The 13,090-nt window shown below is 49.5% G+C and overlaps 4 protein-coding genes across 4 annotated transcripts; 1 reads left to right on the forward strand and 3 right to left on the reverse strand.

Annotated features, from left to right (window-relative positions):
• On the reverse strand, nt 1-4,202 carry F5B22DRAFT_613366 (P-loop containing nucleoside triphosphate hydrolase protein). The gene is made up of 4 exons (XM_047975397.1): nt 3,432-4,202; nt 1,221-3,377; nt 387-1,163; nt 1-310 (listed from the first exon to the last, which is right to left on the reverse strand). Exons 1-4 carry the CDS (start codon nt 3,906-3,908, stop codon nt 293-295), a joined length of 3,429 nt encoding a protein of 1,142 aa, XP_047829358.1. The 5' UTR covers nt 3,909-4,202; the 3' UTR covers nt 1-292.
• A 610-nt stretch (nt 4,203-4,812) lies between these two features.
• On the forward strand, nt 4,813-7,178 carry F5B22DRAFT_613367 (uncharacterized protein). Its single transcript, XM_047975398.1, has 2 exons — nt 4,813-5,357; nt 5,449-7,178. Exons 1-2 carry the CDS (start codon nt 5,306-5,308, stop codon nt 6,960-6,962), a joined length of 1,566 nt encoding a protein of 521 aa, XP_047829359.1. The 5' UTR covers nt 4,813-5,305; the 3' UTR covers nt 6,963-7,178.
• Nucleotides 7,089-8,815, reverse strand: F5B22DRAFT_286027 (uncharacterized protein). Its single transcript, XM_047970353.1, has 3 exons — nt 8,733-8,815; nt 7,755-8,610; nt 7,089-7,666 (listed from the first exon to the last, which is right to left on the reverse strand). Exons 2-3 carry the CDS (start codon nt 8,363-8,365, stop codon nt 7,216-7,218), a joined length of 1,062 nt encoding a protein of 353 aa, XP_047829360.1. The 5' UTR covers nt 8,366-8,610; nt 8,733-8,815; the 3' UTR covers nt 7,089-7,215.
• On the reverse strand, nt 8,789-11,519 carry F5B22DRAFT_286071 (FAD/NAD(P)-binding domain-containing protein). Its single transcript, XM_047970354.1, has 6 exons — nt 11,209-11,519; nt 10,989-11,149; nt 10,895-10,925; nt 10,528-10,816; nt 9,253-10,474; nt 8,789-9,200 (listed from the first exon to the last, which is right to left on the reverse strand). Exons 1-6 carry the CDS (start codon nt 11,240-11,242, stop codon nt 9,144-9,146), a joined length of 1,794 nt encoding a protein of 597 aa, XP_047829361.1. The 5' UTR covers nt 11,243-11,519; the 3' UTR covers nt 8,789-9,143.
• Nucleotides 11,520-13,090: the final 1,571 nt, after the last annotated feature.

A 13,090-nucleotide genomic window follows, 5' to 3' on the forward strand; every position in this document is an offset into this window, starting at 1 on the left:
TACTCATTGAGGACTGAGTCCCCCGAAATAGATAAATTGTGGGCTAGAAGGAGTAGTATTAATCACTATTTATACGACGACCAACTGCATTCGATAAAGCTTCAACAAGAACTAACTAGTAGGTATCTTAGTGCCCCAAGTCCCGCCAAGCACAACGCCTCTTTTCGTAAACTCCAGTGCCAATATTCATAACTTCCAAACTCCGTATTGCCAACGATGTCGTTTCAGTTCAACCTCGGACTCTTCCTCCTGCTAATACTTTGGGAGAAAATCTCCTTGCCACCTCCTGGGACTAATGCTGCGAGAGGCGGTAAGTTTTCTCGTCCTTCCATGCTTAATGTTGACTTGCTTGTCCTGCCTCGGGTAGTCTTACTCTTCTTAAACAGAGGCATCGTCATATCCTCAGGTATATCATCTTCAGGTTCCATCAAGCTGCCGGGACCGATGCTATTGGCAAGCCCATGTATTGTCGTGCTCGCTCGCTGGTCGAATGTGGAGATGAGATTACTGTTGTTGACATTCGGGTGTAACTCCCGAAGACTTACAGCTAGTGCGCTACGACCACGATCCAACAAACCGCTCGAGTCATCGCTAGTGACGGGCCGAGAAGGTGATCGATTTTCTGACAGGGTTGTGTCTGTGTCCGCAAACACAGGTGCTTTACTAGGCGACGGCTCCCCATTGAACTTGGCAATCAAGGAGGTGTGTGCCTTCGTGCGAGGTAGTTCAGTAGGATAGTCGTATGTCAGCTTTTGAGGTGTGTCACCCGTTGGCTGGTATTCCCTTATCACTGTACTGGAGATATCTTCGCGAAGATCGGCTAGAGGTTGACACAAGTTGGCGGGTAATGGTTCAAGTGCCTCTTCTGCAGCTTTGATGTCGATTTCCATCTCTGAACCCAGCTCCTCAACCCGAGAGCACGTTGTTTGAAAGTGTTGACCAATGTTCGCATACGAGTCCTCTACTGTGCTGGAGAGGCTGTTCAATGATGTTGCATGCTGACTGTCATGCTCCGAATTCTGTGAGCGAGCACGTGTTACGAAATCGTCGAGAGAAGTCATCTGGGCATCAAGATCCCGGATCTGTTCGTCGACAACCCGCACTGTTTCAGCATGGACGGACTTGGTCGTCTTTTGAATTGAGGTGCTATGAGTATTCGCGGCCTTCAAATATCAGTTAGCAGTAATTCCAAATAGCTGGGTCACGCGCATAAGACTTACGGTCCAGTCATCCTGCAGCTTGGATTTCAGTGTTTCACGAGAGGTAGCAATCTCGTCAAGAAATTTCCCTTCTCGTGCATTCCAACTATCCATGCCTTTGGCATACTGCGCCACACTCCCCCCCAATAAAGTACTATTGTCTTCAACATTCTGCCGAATCAGAGTTGCCCTGTTTGCTAGGCGGGTTTCCTGGGCCTTGGCTTGGGAGTCAATGAGAGAGGTGATCTGTGCTAGCAAGAGACGGCGTTCCTCTCCAGCTTCTTTCCTTTCTTCATCTAATGCATTCTGTATCTGAATTGAGATCGACGCATTGGACTGCGAGATTTTCTCAGTAGCATCCTCTAGCTGCACTCTAAGATCGTCGGACTCTTTCCTCTGGGCAGCGTTGTGATTCAATAATTCCTCAAAAATAGCTTTGAAGTCTTTACCTAAGGCGGAATATGACGTATGCAAGAGGTTGTGGAATGTACCAAGCTCGCTGAGGACGTCCTCTGCGATTGTTTCCGCGGCTGTCGCGATCGCACGGAGACTCTCGTCAACCCGTTCTTTAATGTTGTCGCGTACTTCTTTGATTTCTTCTAGCACCTGATCCATCTCTTCTTTCGACTTCTGCCTCTGTTCTACTAGCTCCTTCTTCGACGAGGAAAAGACTTCGAGGTTTCGATTAAGAAAGGACTGCGTTGATGAAAGCTTCTCTAGTTCTGCCTCGACAAAGGTTTGCATGCGTTCTGATATGCTAGAGATGTGTTGTTGCTGTTCGCTCTGGAATTCCTCTATGCGGGCTTCGACTAAGGATGTAATTTCAGATACCTGGTCTTGAGCAAGACCCCAGTTTGTGCGATTCAGCGCCTGAAGATCGGATTTTCTCTTGTTCTTGGCATGTAGACCCCCAACATGCCCGACTGTTTGGTGAAGCGTTTTGATGAGCTTGTTTCCCATGACATGCATCTGTTCCTCTGTCTTTTGGTGTGCTTTGCGAAGAAGAGTTTCCTCAGCGAGGGTTTTGCGTGTGGCCTCCAGCACAAGCTCCGTCTGGTCCAAGACACCCTTGGTATCTTCTAGCTGTAGCTTCGTCTCCTCATGGTCTTTCTTCAAACCCATGAAGCTTGACGTTAAGGAGAAAAGTTCTTGCACCTTGTTTCGGAGGTTGGACTCCAGAGTCTCAATCTTGGCGGCTTGCTCATCGTTCTGTATTCGCCTCGATTCGCTGACTGTAGCCATCTCTTCGTAGCTCTCATTAGATAGATAGACTCCATTCCGTTGTCGTGTTGCAATCAGCTCGCTTTTTAACTTCTCGATTTCGTGCGCCAAATCCCTAAGTAAAGCGCCCTTCCGGATCATTTGGTTAACTTGGGGCTTGTTGCGAATGTTTTTGGCCCTGAAGGCATAGTCAAGAGTTGAGATGGTTTCCTCAAGGTTGCTCTTGGCTGGAGAAACGGTGGCTATAATGCAAGTTTTCGTTCGACCTCCGAGGGAGTCTTGCAAAAGACGGGTTAGCTTAGACTCCCTGTAAGGAATATGTGAACTGTGATCCACCAGAGCATTGATGACCCGCCCGAGAGTGAGGAGACTCTTGTTGATCAGGCCGGCCTCGGCGGCACGTTTGTTCTCAGCACCGGATCGTTGAATATTCTCGCTACCAGCGAGATCAACAAGGTTTAATTTTCCAGCACTAACCCAATCTTCACCGTCTTCGCCAGCCTTCTTGACGCAGGCCGTTATGGTGAAAACAGTGTGACTTCGACTGCTGAGATCATTGCATTTCGTAGCTGCGACCTGTCTCTTTAGACTACCCTCCTGGAGCAGTTTGATTCCCTCTGATGCGTTTCTGATATGGGCTTCCTCCATCCCCTGGACGACGGTAGTGGCGTGGCCTTTCCGGGACACTTCATCAAAAATCTTCAGCTTGGTGTTGTCGTCGACGGACATGAGATCTCGCAGCTCTTCGTTGTAAAGCTCGATGAAGGAGCACTTCACAAAGCTCTCGGTGTCTTCCGAATCCAGCTTCTTGAACAGCGAGTGCAACACACGGGGGATGATACCGGCCTCATCAGACAATAGGCCGAATGTCTCGTCCATATCTCCCGACATGGTGTATGTTTTACCCGTGCCGGTCTGACCATAGGCGAAAATAGTGCAGTTGTAGCCGCTCAACATCTATCCCAGCCGTTAGTCCACGTATCATCTTGTAGGGGTTCACGGAACACAAACCTCCTCCAATATGGGCTTCACGACATCCTCGTATACCATGCTCTGGTCAGCGGCCGGAGAAAAAACACGGTCGAAGTTGTAGGTTTTGTTGCTGAGGGCGCTAGGTCCCATGGACAGGTCGACGACGCTCCCTCGAACGGCATCGGTAGACACAACAACGGCGCTACTCTCGCGCTGTTCCTGTTTATTTCGACCGCGACACCGTACGACGACTTGGATGTTTGTCTCTTGTGCGCTGTCTACCTCGAAGTCACGCTCCTTGCGCTTCGTGCCTGTTGTTGCAACCGATGACAGGGACTCGGCGGGCGACGCAGCAGCGGCACGATCGATTCTCGCAGCGGCGACGGCATGATGCATGGGCTGCCTTAGATTCGATGTTCTGGATGTGGCGAGACGGGAGCCCATGCGAGCTCCGGTGCCTGACCGCACATTGGCGGTCGATGCAGGCGTCTCGCCTCGACGAGACCGGCTCTGCATGGGAGAAGTGGCACAGTGAAATATAGATGTAGGTAGGGGCTAATTTGTGCTGAGCTTGGTACCAAAAACCGAAACTCGAAAATCCAAACCAAGGTCGCAATTAGCTAAAAAGACAATAACAACAACGAGCACAGTTAAATCGAGGTCATCAAGAGGGCATGCTTGGAGTTAGAACGGGCATATCACGAAGGTACGGCCTTCGGTTATCTGGAAGACGCGTTGGGGCTGCTGGGGCAGGGGCAGGCATGTGGAGCAGGCGGGCAGTTACATCAACAGAAGATTCTTGTGTTGCTGTTGCCCTGGAAACAGCCTTTCCCCACTACTTCCCACTGTAACTCCCCACTCCTGCCCTCCCTTCCCTGAACTGCTAGGTACCTAGATTTGTACCTACATATATGTATATAGGTAGCATCAGATACTTAGTGTACATAGTACATATGTATTGTAGCCTTCATGGCGAAAATAGACTTTGTATTGAAGTTTTGTTCAGCGAGAAGCGACCTAGGTGCTTCACGAGAGGCTGAATATGAGATGTAGGTTAGGAAACTTTGCTTTCTAATCTTCACATTACTTCGCAACCCTATCGTTACATACAAGTACAGTACTTCTATATTTGGGAGTATCGATACCTACTTAGGTTGGAAGTAAAGGGTCTGTAAAGGGAATAAGTACCTACGCACCTTGGCTAAAACCCCCGCAGCACATGGAGATAGGTAGGTGTTTTGGGCAGGCTCTGGACAGCAATAGGCAGTTATTCAGATACCCCACGTAAGTACTACTGTATGTAGGTAATTAACTTGCGGTCTAGACCTATAACAGTTAGAACCGATCTTCCATTGATGGACTGCAGGGTCCATGGGGTTAGGCTGGGCTCGGCTGGTCTGGCTGATCGCATGTGCCTGCTGACCGGCTCTGACCGGCTTACCGTACTTAGGCGGTCCCCTCCCACCTGCCCCTCTATCATCTAGTTGCGCTGCTGTACCAGATGACGTCCTTGTAGGTAGCGTGTAGCTGAAGTACAGACACAGCCGCCGAAGAGTGAAGCTGATCACTACCCTGATGACCAACATGACCTCCATGCCACGATTCATTTGACTTTCTCCGATATACTATCAGCTACATTCGGAGGGACTTGTTTCAACCAAAAATTAAGCACCTGCGCTTCTTTTACGCCTACCAAGAACAAATCTTTGTAGTAAAAGGGCGGCTTTGGTCTACTCTTTCGTGAGAACACATACTGCTAGATCCGGCTCCCTGACCTACCACGCAACAACCCTGAAATCGATGAGCGCCTGAGATTCCGCGACGTCACCTCTGTTGGAAGTCATCGATGGTGACACTAGTTTTGATTTAACCCGCGCTCGCCCTTGGCTATCTTGTGCCAGTCCAGCACACCAATGTCTGTCTTCTCCGCTCCTCTATACCCGGGCGTCGGGTTAGGCTTTCTAGGTACGTGATCATATAGTGCCCGCCTCTTTCAAATGTACCAACATAGGGACGCATACAAACTGAAGGAGAACTGACCGCTTCCCGCCTGCAGTGCTCGGCGCATTTCTTCACGACGTTCTCACGAGACTTAAGGCCGAGCCGCAACGATTCCCTAAATTCGACCTGATATACTCCAAAGAACACCCCGTTGCCGAATCTGTAACTCTCACGCTACCGGCTAACGGGATCCGTTTGCGCTTCGACGGCCCTGAGCAGCGACTGCGTCTTGTCGAGGTTATCGACTTTACAAAGAATCGCATTACTTACAATGATAAGGACATTGCCAAAGCTTCCAGCGCCCAAGGGTCTTCGGTATCTCCTAGAGCGGGCAGCGACGCTTCCAGCGGTCCTGCCTTCAAAAACATCTACCACCGACTATTCGGGCCAACATATGCTGGTGAATTTATCCCCACAGACCGTCGTGATGGCATAGGGACATACGTCCTATCCTATCCCGGAATTGCCTTTAACTTTCCGTTGCCAATGTCCTCCTACAAGCCAGATAAAGATGTTGTTTCATTACTCTCATCCACATCAAGCCAGACTGCGACTTCTGTGGCCGTTTTTAGTGGTAAGTCGTGGGCGGCTGCTAGGGAAACACTTTGGACAGAGCTTCTCCCAAGCATCAAATCAGCACCACCCTTCAGTAAGAGCAAGGATGTTGTACCCGATGAGATCTCTCTTGTCAAGATACATGGCGGTGGACGCTTGCAGTTGTTCAAGAAATGGACCAACAACTCTGTATGGATTAATCTCGGAGAAACTACTGTGCAGGATTTGGTCATCGAATTAGGCCCTCCAGATGCCATATATCGGAAGAATGATCAGCGCATGTATATCCACAAGAACCGAACATCGAGTCACAGTAGATCTAGATCGAGCGGCGCCGATTACAAACGCCCAGATGATCTCACCGACACAGATCAGTCATTTGTCACATCGGGATCTGAAGATTCAGGCGACGAGGCAGTTGAAGATGACACAGTAGATGACTTGTCTGGGGAATGCTTTTATAATTACTTCTATCAAGGTTTTGATATTCTCGTATCACTACCCCAGCCGCCTTCACGCATAAACCCATCACAGTCAAATGTGCCTCCGGATCAACTTCCAGGAGCAAGTATCATCAAGAGCTGGAAACCAAATCGTCTAGTTGCCACTAAAGTTGTGTTGCACGGTAATGTTCCGGGCTCGTATCCTTTTAATCGACACCGTCGCTCACGGTGGGAGATTGCCTACCTCGGCAAAACCATGGATGATCTTCCCATCAATTCAGAGACACCATTTGGTGAGATAGAAGAGGCACTACGAGAAGAGTGGAAGAGTACCTATGCATCCGAGGAAGATGCCAAAAACCGTCAACGGGGAATGGTACTTAACCGCGGTTGGGGTGATAGTCCCGGAAGCAGTTGCGAGTTCCTGGGTGGCTGGGAAGATAGCAGTGGTGGTATTAACGCCAAGAAGTTGGACGGCAACGAGGAGTCTACTACCACCCTGTACGGCTTTCCAGGCCTTGTGTTCGAGGTCTTGAAGAATGAATATGTTAGTGCAGTTACGGTTTACTGAATCCAGGCTGGCCCTCGCGGGATGCGATCTCGTAACGCTTTTATGTTTATTTATGGTGTACGGAGCGGGAGGAATATACTTCTTGTGACTTTTATTAGAGCGTAAACGGTCAACCTATTGGGTCGGATATCTAGGTTGGGTTGGAATCGGGCCGGATTTCTAGCTTAGAATAGGATTCCACGTAACGTCATAATACTATCAATTGATTTTTGGAAATGTCTTGTTCAATGGGGGTATTATCTCTATCTTAAATCTATAGGTATGCCTCAAATAACTTAGCCGTGTCTAAAACCATTTGATCATAAGGAATCCATTCTTGCCCAGTTGCCTTGACTGCTTTTGAGGAGTCCAGATGGAATTTACTCGGGTCGGAAGCGTAGCCGGGTTGATAGCCCTCTCCAGGCGTCCCTTCTTTGATAATGTTTCGCCTCTCGGGGTAAGCTTTGCGTAGGATGTCAGCCACAGCCTGAGGAACGCCCACGTTCCCGTTCCCGCCTACGATGTAGCGTTCACCGCCGGTCGTCTCGGGGTGCGACGCCGCCCATTCCGTCATTCGCGCGACATCGCGAACGTCTACGTGCGAGCCATGCCCGGTGGGTCCCGGGGGAAATTCCTGGCCGGCAAATACTTTCCAGATGAACGATGTCGTCTCGGGGATGTCCTCGGGCGAATCAGGCAGGTATAGTGGGGGACCGGCGACCCAGCTACGTAGTCATTATCAGCACATTCCACTTGAACTGGAAAAAAAAAAAAAACGTAATTACTAGCTCGAGAAGGAGGGCAAGCACTTACCAAGGATTCACCGACGTCGCCGCAAACGGCGACTTCTTCTCCCCCATCCACTTCCAGAACGCGCGCTCCGAGGCGACTTTGCTAGCGGCGTAGATGATATGGCCATAGGCCTTGTCCCCGAGCTCGCGGACCTCGTCCTCGGCGCGCGTGTTCCAGTCCTTCTCCGTGAACGTCGCGAAGCCGGGCGTCGCCATGCGCACGGCGGCGACGCTGGACATCAGCACGACGCTCTCTATCGCGTCCCCTGCCCGCGTGGCCTTCAGCGCGGACTCGAGGATCGACAGCGTCCCCTGCACCGCGGTCCCCACGATGTACTCTACGTCCCCGCTGTCGAAGACCACGGGCGTCGCGAGGTGCGCGACCGCGTGGCATCCGCGGACGGCGTCGTCGAAGGCGCCCGGCGCCCTGATGTCGCGCACCGACACGAGCTCGAAGGACCCTGCTGCTTGGGCGGGCGCGAAATGCTTCGCTAGGGATTGCGCGCTGGGACTCGAGAGGTCGCGGACCGTGCCGCGGACTGTCCAGCCTGAAGACAGGAAGCGCGATACGGTCTGCGCGGCTATGAACCCGTTTGCGCCGGTGATGAGGACGCGGCGGGGGGTGCTGGCCATGGTGAGTATTGGGGTGGTTAATCTAATGGGTAATAGACTTGGTGTTCGGGTTGATGGGTAACTCAGGCGCTCTATGGGGGTTTTTTTTATATATATTCGAGAAGTAGATGATGATGACTGCACGATCCTAAGACGACGATGTCTACAGCTTCTTACATTTATATAGGAAATGCATATCTATATACAATGTCACTTATGTATGAGCCGCAAAGCTTCGCTGAGCTTAGTGATGATGTCTATCTCACCTAGTAAGGTAAGTTAGATAACGCAGGCTGTCTCCGGCAAAAATGGACATTCGCAAATACGAGCAAAAGGCTTCGGAGATCGTCTGATGCCGATGGATGATGTCTGTGCTTGGTCTACTTACCGACGTATCCATTGCGTGAGGCGGATCTAAAGGCCGATAGATAAAGAGAGATCCTTAGACATCCACATCATTATGCCCGAAATACCCACCAAATGGGCCCGTTTCGGGCATAGGCAACGGCGGCAAGGTAGATCCGGGTTTTAGGTTGAAGCTTGTTACGTAGTATGTGCTTTTACGTAGATTTGGTGATGAGAAGTTTTAAGGACACGGAGATAACACGAGTTATGAGGATCTTCTTTATGCCCGATGAGTACCGGTAGACTAATTTCATGCTAGGATCCATTTCGTACTCTGCCTTCCGCGGAAGGTTGTTGGCGACGGAAGTGGAGTCTCTAGGTATGAGTAATCTAAGAAGGTCTGTCTCTATGGAATGAATGTATTCAGTTGCGCGCGCAATTCAATCCGAACTCGTCATGCGTTCTTTGACTTGTTCCGCATTAGCTTCTTGAAGTCCTCGAAGATCTCATACTAGTATGTCATCAGTCAATCGGTATGCTTGTGGCTGGGATGCTACACTTACCGCGTCCTTCGTTGCTTGTCTAGCTCCTGGCCATGACCTTCTACCACAACCCGGTATTCCCTTGGGGTTAGTATCGAAAAGGCGCCATGAATAGTTGTTCATTGGGCCTTTGGACAGCCATGTCCACAACTCATGATCATTCCACCATAGACTCCAATTTTGGGTAGTGAATATGTGGTTGAGGTTGTCATATAGGCCAGTGCCGGCTGCATCATGCAGGAACCTATAGAACGAATACCCCTGCACATATCCAGGACGCATAGACGGCTCTGTTTGCCATTGGGTCCGCCACCACGTATGATACGCATCCACCTGTGCGTTCATTTCCTCTAGGGAGGGTAGGAGAGCTGGAGAGCGATAAGATGTGTCCTGGTGTTGCTTTAATGCCGTCCTCGAATCTTTATGCGTTTCAGCGGCCCATATCTGGGAGACAGCCATTGATGCAAGCTCTGAAACACACCAGACATTTTCTTGAGGTGCTATCCAACTGAGTATTGCGACTGAGGAAGCATGGCGGGGTGGAAATATCATTTGAAAGAGTCGAGGGAGATGTGGCTGATGCTTCTCGCTTATTGACTCTTCCCCGGCACTGAGCGTTGATAATTTCTCAGTAGTTCGCAAGGGCATTCCCATTGCACCGTCCATCTCAAGCTCGGGCATGATCTTGAAATCTAACTCATATCCGGTGCAGAATATCACAGCATCAACCTCGACAACTGCGCCGTCATCCAACACTACTTCGTGTTCTCCACGGAAATCCTTAAAGCCATGAGCAGGCGTGATGTCTCCACGACGTAAAGCTGGGATGAAGTCTTCTTGTACAGCAGGGTGGACATGTGCCATGCTGGGAGCTGGCACTAATCTCCAGTCTTCTCGCACTCGCTTCTCAGTGTACTTCCACTTCTCTTTCTCAGAAATGCTGGTATCAACTGGCTCAGACCTTGATGCATCAGATATCATCTTGTTGATCATGAACTTGTCACCGAGTGGGCCCATCAACGTTGGCACTAGATGGTCCATTAAATACTTCAAGCGCAGAGCAGACCATGAGAATTGCGTGTCCAGGGGAATGCCATCGTCGCCATAGCGAGAAACGAGGATACGACCGCGTCGATAAGATTGGTATACTTTCGACGCATGCTTCGCTAAGGATAGTGACACTTCGCAGGCTGTATTGCCGATCCCAACAACGAGGACTCGTTTACCTTTAAAAGCCTCGGGACTTAATTTACTCGTTGTCAGGGTAGAATGTTGGAAAGAATTTGAGTTTCTTACCTCTTGAAAGACTGGCTGTGTATCACAGTGCCCTTGAATTTGTTCCTGTTTGGCATAGGCGGCCACAGCGGTACGCTTTCACAGCCGTGGGCGAGCACCACCTTGTCGAAAGAGAGCACAGTGGACTCGCCTGAGGTTGTGTTATGAACGTCCCAGCTGTCGTCAACCGCATTCCGAGTGATGCGCTCGACGGTGTTGCTGAAGCGGATATATGGGTATAGGTCGAAATGGGACGCATATGATTGAAAGTAAGCCGCCACTTGGGAACCCGTGAAAAAAGTAGGATAGTCTGAACCACCACGTCGTTAATTCGATCACGCAAGTAGATCAACATTTAAAGAATTGAATGAAGCTCGTGTGTGCCTACCTTTAGGCACTGGGAAGTCGCTAAATCCTGACTACGCAATCGTTGTGAGTATCGGATGCTGGGCTGTAGTCGCCACACAGCATGGCTTACTTACGACGAACTTGCTAATATTACACACTGTTTCCTTCAACACGGACGTGCAGTTGACATCGTCACTGAAAGCCCAAAGTCCACCAATCTCATTTCGCCTTTCGAAGGCGACCGCATTGAACCCTTCTTCACGAAGGCTCTTTAGAGCAGTTAAGCCTGCGGGGCCTAGGTTGATGTTAGCAAAGATAGCCTGGTGTAGGGAAGAAACAAGGAGGCGTTAGTACCCAGGCCGATGACTGCTATCCGGACCTTGTCCATTGTTTAGAGTCTACAAGGATGGCGAGGATGATAGGAAGTTCGGTTGATGGCAACGTAGAAGAAAGCGAGAAGCTGCTTAGTTACTGTTAATATTACTATTCCAATCTGACAGTAGTGCCACGCAACTGTATCATTGGCACGACACTATTTACGTGATTTCGCAAGCCATCCTATACACATTCTAGGTAATAACAACTGCGTACCCTCTAGATATAATACCTACCTACCTGATACTTAGTTATAGATGGCTTGATAGACCAAAATGGCTGTTGCTGCCGTCTGTCGTGGGTTTATATGGCTGAAAGAGACTTGTAAAGTAGAGTACAGTATATGCGGAGACATCTACTGTATGAGAGCACTGTTCTGGCGAGATACTCTTGCACCGCATAACTCGATATTTAGCTTTTACGTACCTAGGTACGGAGGTCGAGGTCGTATATGTCCACCACCCTTAGTATTAGCCTACCGTCCCAAGCCTGATGTAAATTTACGGCCCAAACCTACATAGATCTAGGTAGGTAGATAAATTTATGTATTTAGCCGATGTTTAGTGGCTGAGCCAGCTGAGGCTGGGTAAGGCGACGAATCAGATGATGTACATCTTGTGTCCTCCTGCTCACATGAAACCTGTTCCAACAAACGTAAAAGACCGGCTCTACAAAACTTAACCTTGATCAAGAAAATCGATGACGAGAGCATCTGTGCAGCGACTCAACAAAGAACGCGACGCGACGCGACATTATTGAGTGAAAGCGAAACAACTACGTAAAGCATCATAGCTATTTCTGCGTTGAGTTTTCTTCGGGCATTGGGAACTTTATCAAAGCGAGGAAAGCATATACCGGTACTGAACTGGGCAGTTCGTACTTCGTAGTTAGTAGGCGGGGCGGGTATCCAAGTTCAAATGCCAAGCACTGAGGGGTATGAAGTTACCTCTTACCAGGTACATACCAACTTACATAGTAGGTAGCACCTAGCATACCTACACTCTGTTATGGGAGGAAGGGGGACACAATAGGTCAAATTGTATGATATCTCATGCTTGGCCTCATATATCATGGTGCGAAGCCGTTCGGTTCATACTTGCACTGGTGCAGCATGGAGGTAGATAGAGGTGTACCTATTTGGATACCTATAGATACCTACTTAGGTACCTATATAGGTACTTATCTAGTGGCTAATTGTTCATGGAGCCTCCCAACAGTGGTCGGTACTTGGTAACGCTGGTAGCGCTGGTAGCGTAGCACTATAGACAGCTCCAACGGGCGCTAAAATCACCTAAGCTTCACACACCTGCGAAAAGGTACCTATATTGAGAGCTGCTTCAACATCATTGTTCCTGCCTCCTCATTTTGAATTGTTTGCTGCAATAAATCACAAGGAGTCAGTCGAACTATCACATGCGCTTATACAATAGTTTAATTCCATCAATTGAGAATAGCAGACCTACGTAGCATTACATCATAGCTCATTAAAGTTTTGGGGACTTTACATACTTTAAGGCCTGTGCTTTTAGCTTTCTTAGCGTCCCCTGCCAACCTGGGGGAACATAAACAAACAACATCGCGCCCGCGCTTCTACCAGAGCTCTCCTTCTCCTCTACAACATCATCACACACACTCGCATCCGCACTCGCACCGCACTTCACTTCACTTTGAACTGCACTCTGCTACGCTTTCAATCATACTTGCAAATCAACTGTTCTTACCCCAACTGTTTTTCAACTGCTTCCATCGTGATCCTCATCGCGTGCTCGCAACTACTTTCAACCGCTTCCCGCCTGCTTGACCACCTTCACCACGCAAAACACCATCTGCTGTCCTTCAGTCAGTCAGTCAGTTAGCCAGG

This window comes from Xylaria bambusicola (assembly GCF_022495145.1).
Source record: "Xylaria bambusicola strain CBS 139988 unplaced genomic scaffold F5B22scaffold_31, whole genome shotgun sequence".
NCBI lineage: Eukaryota > Fungi > Ascomycota > Sordariomycetes > Xylariales > Xylariaceae > Xylaria > Xylaria bambusicola.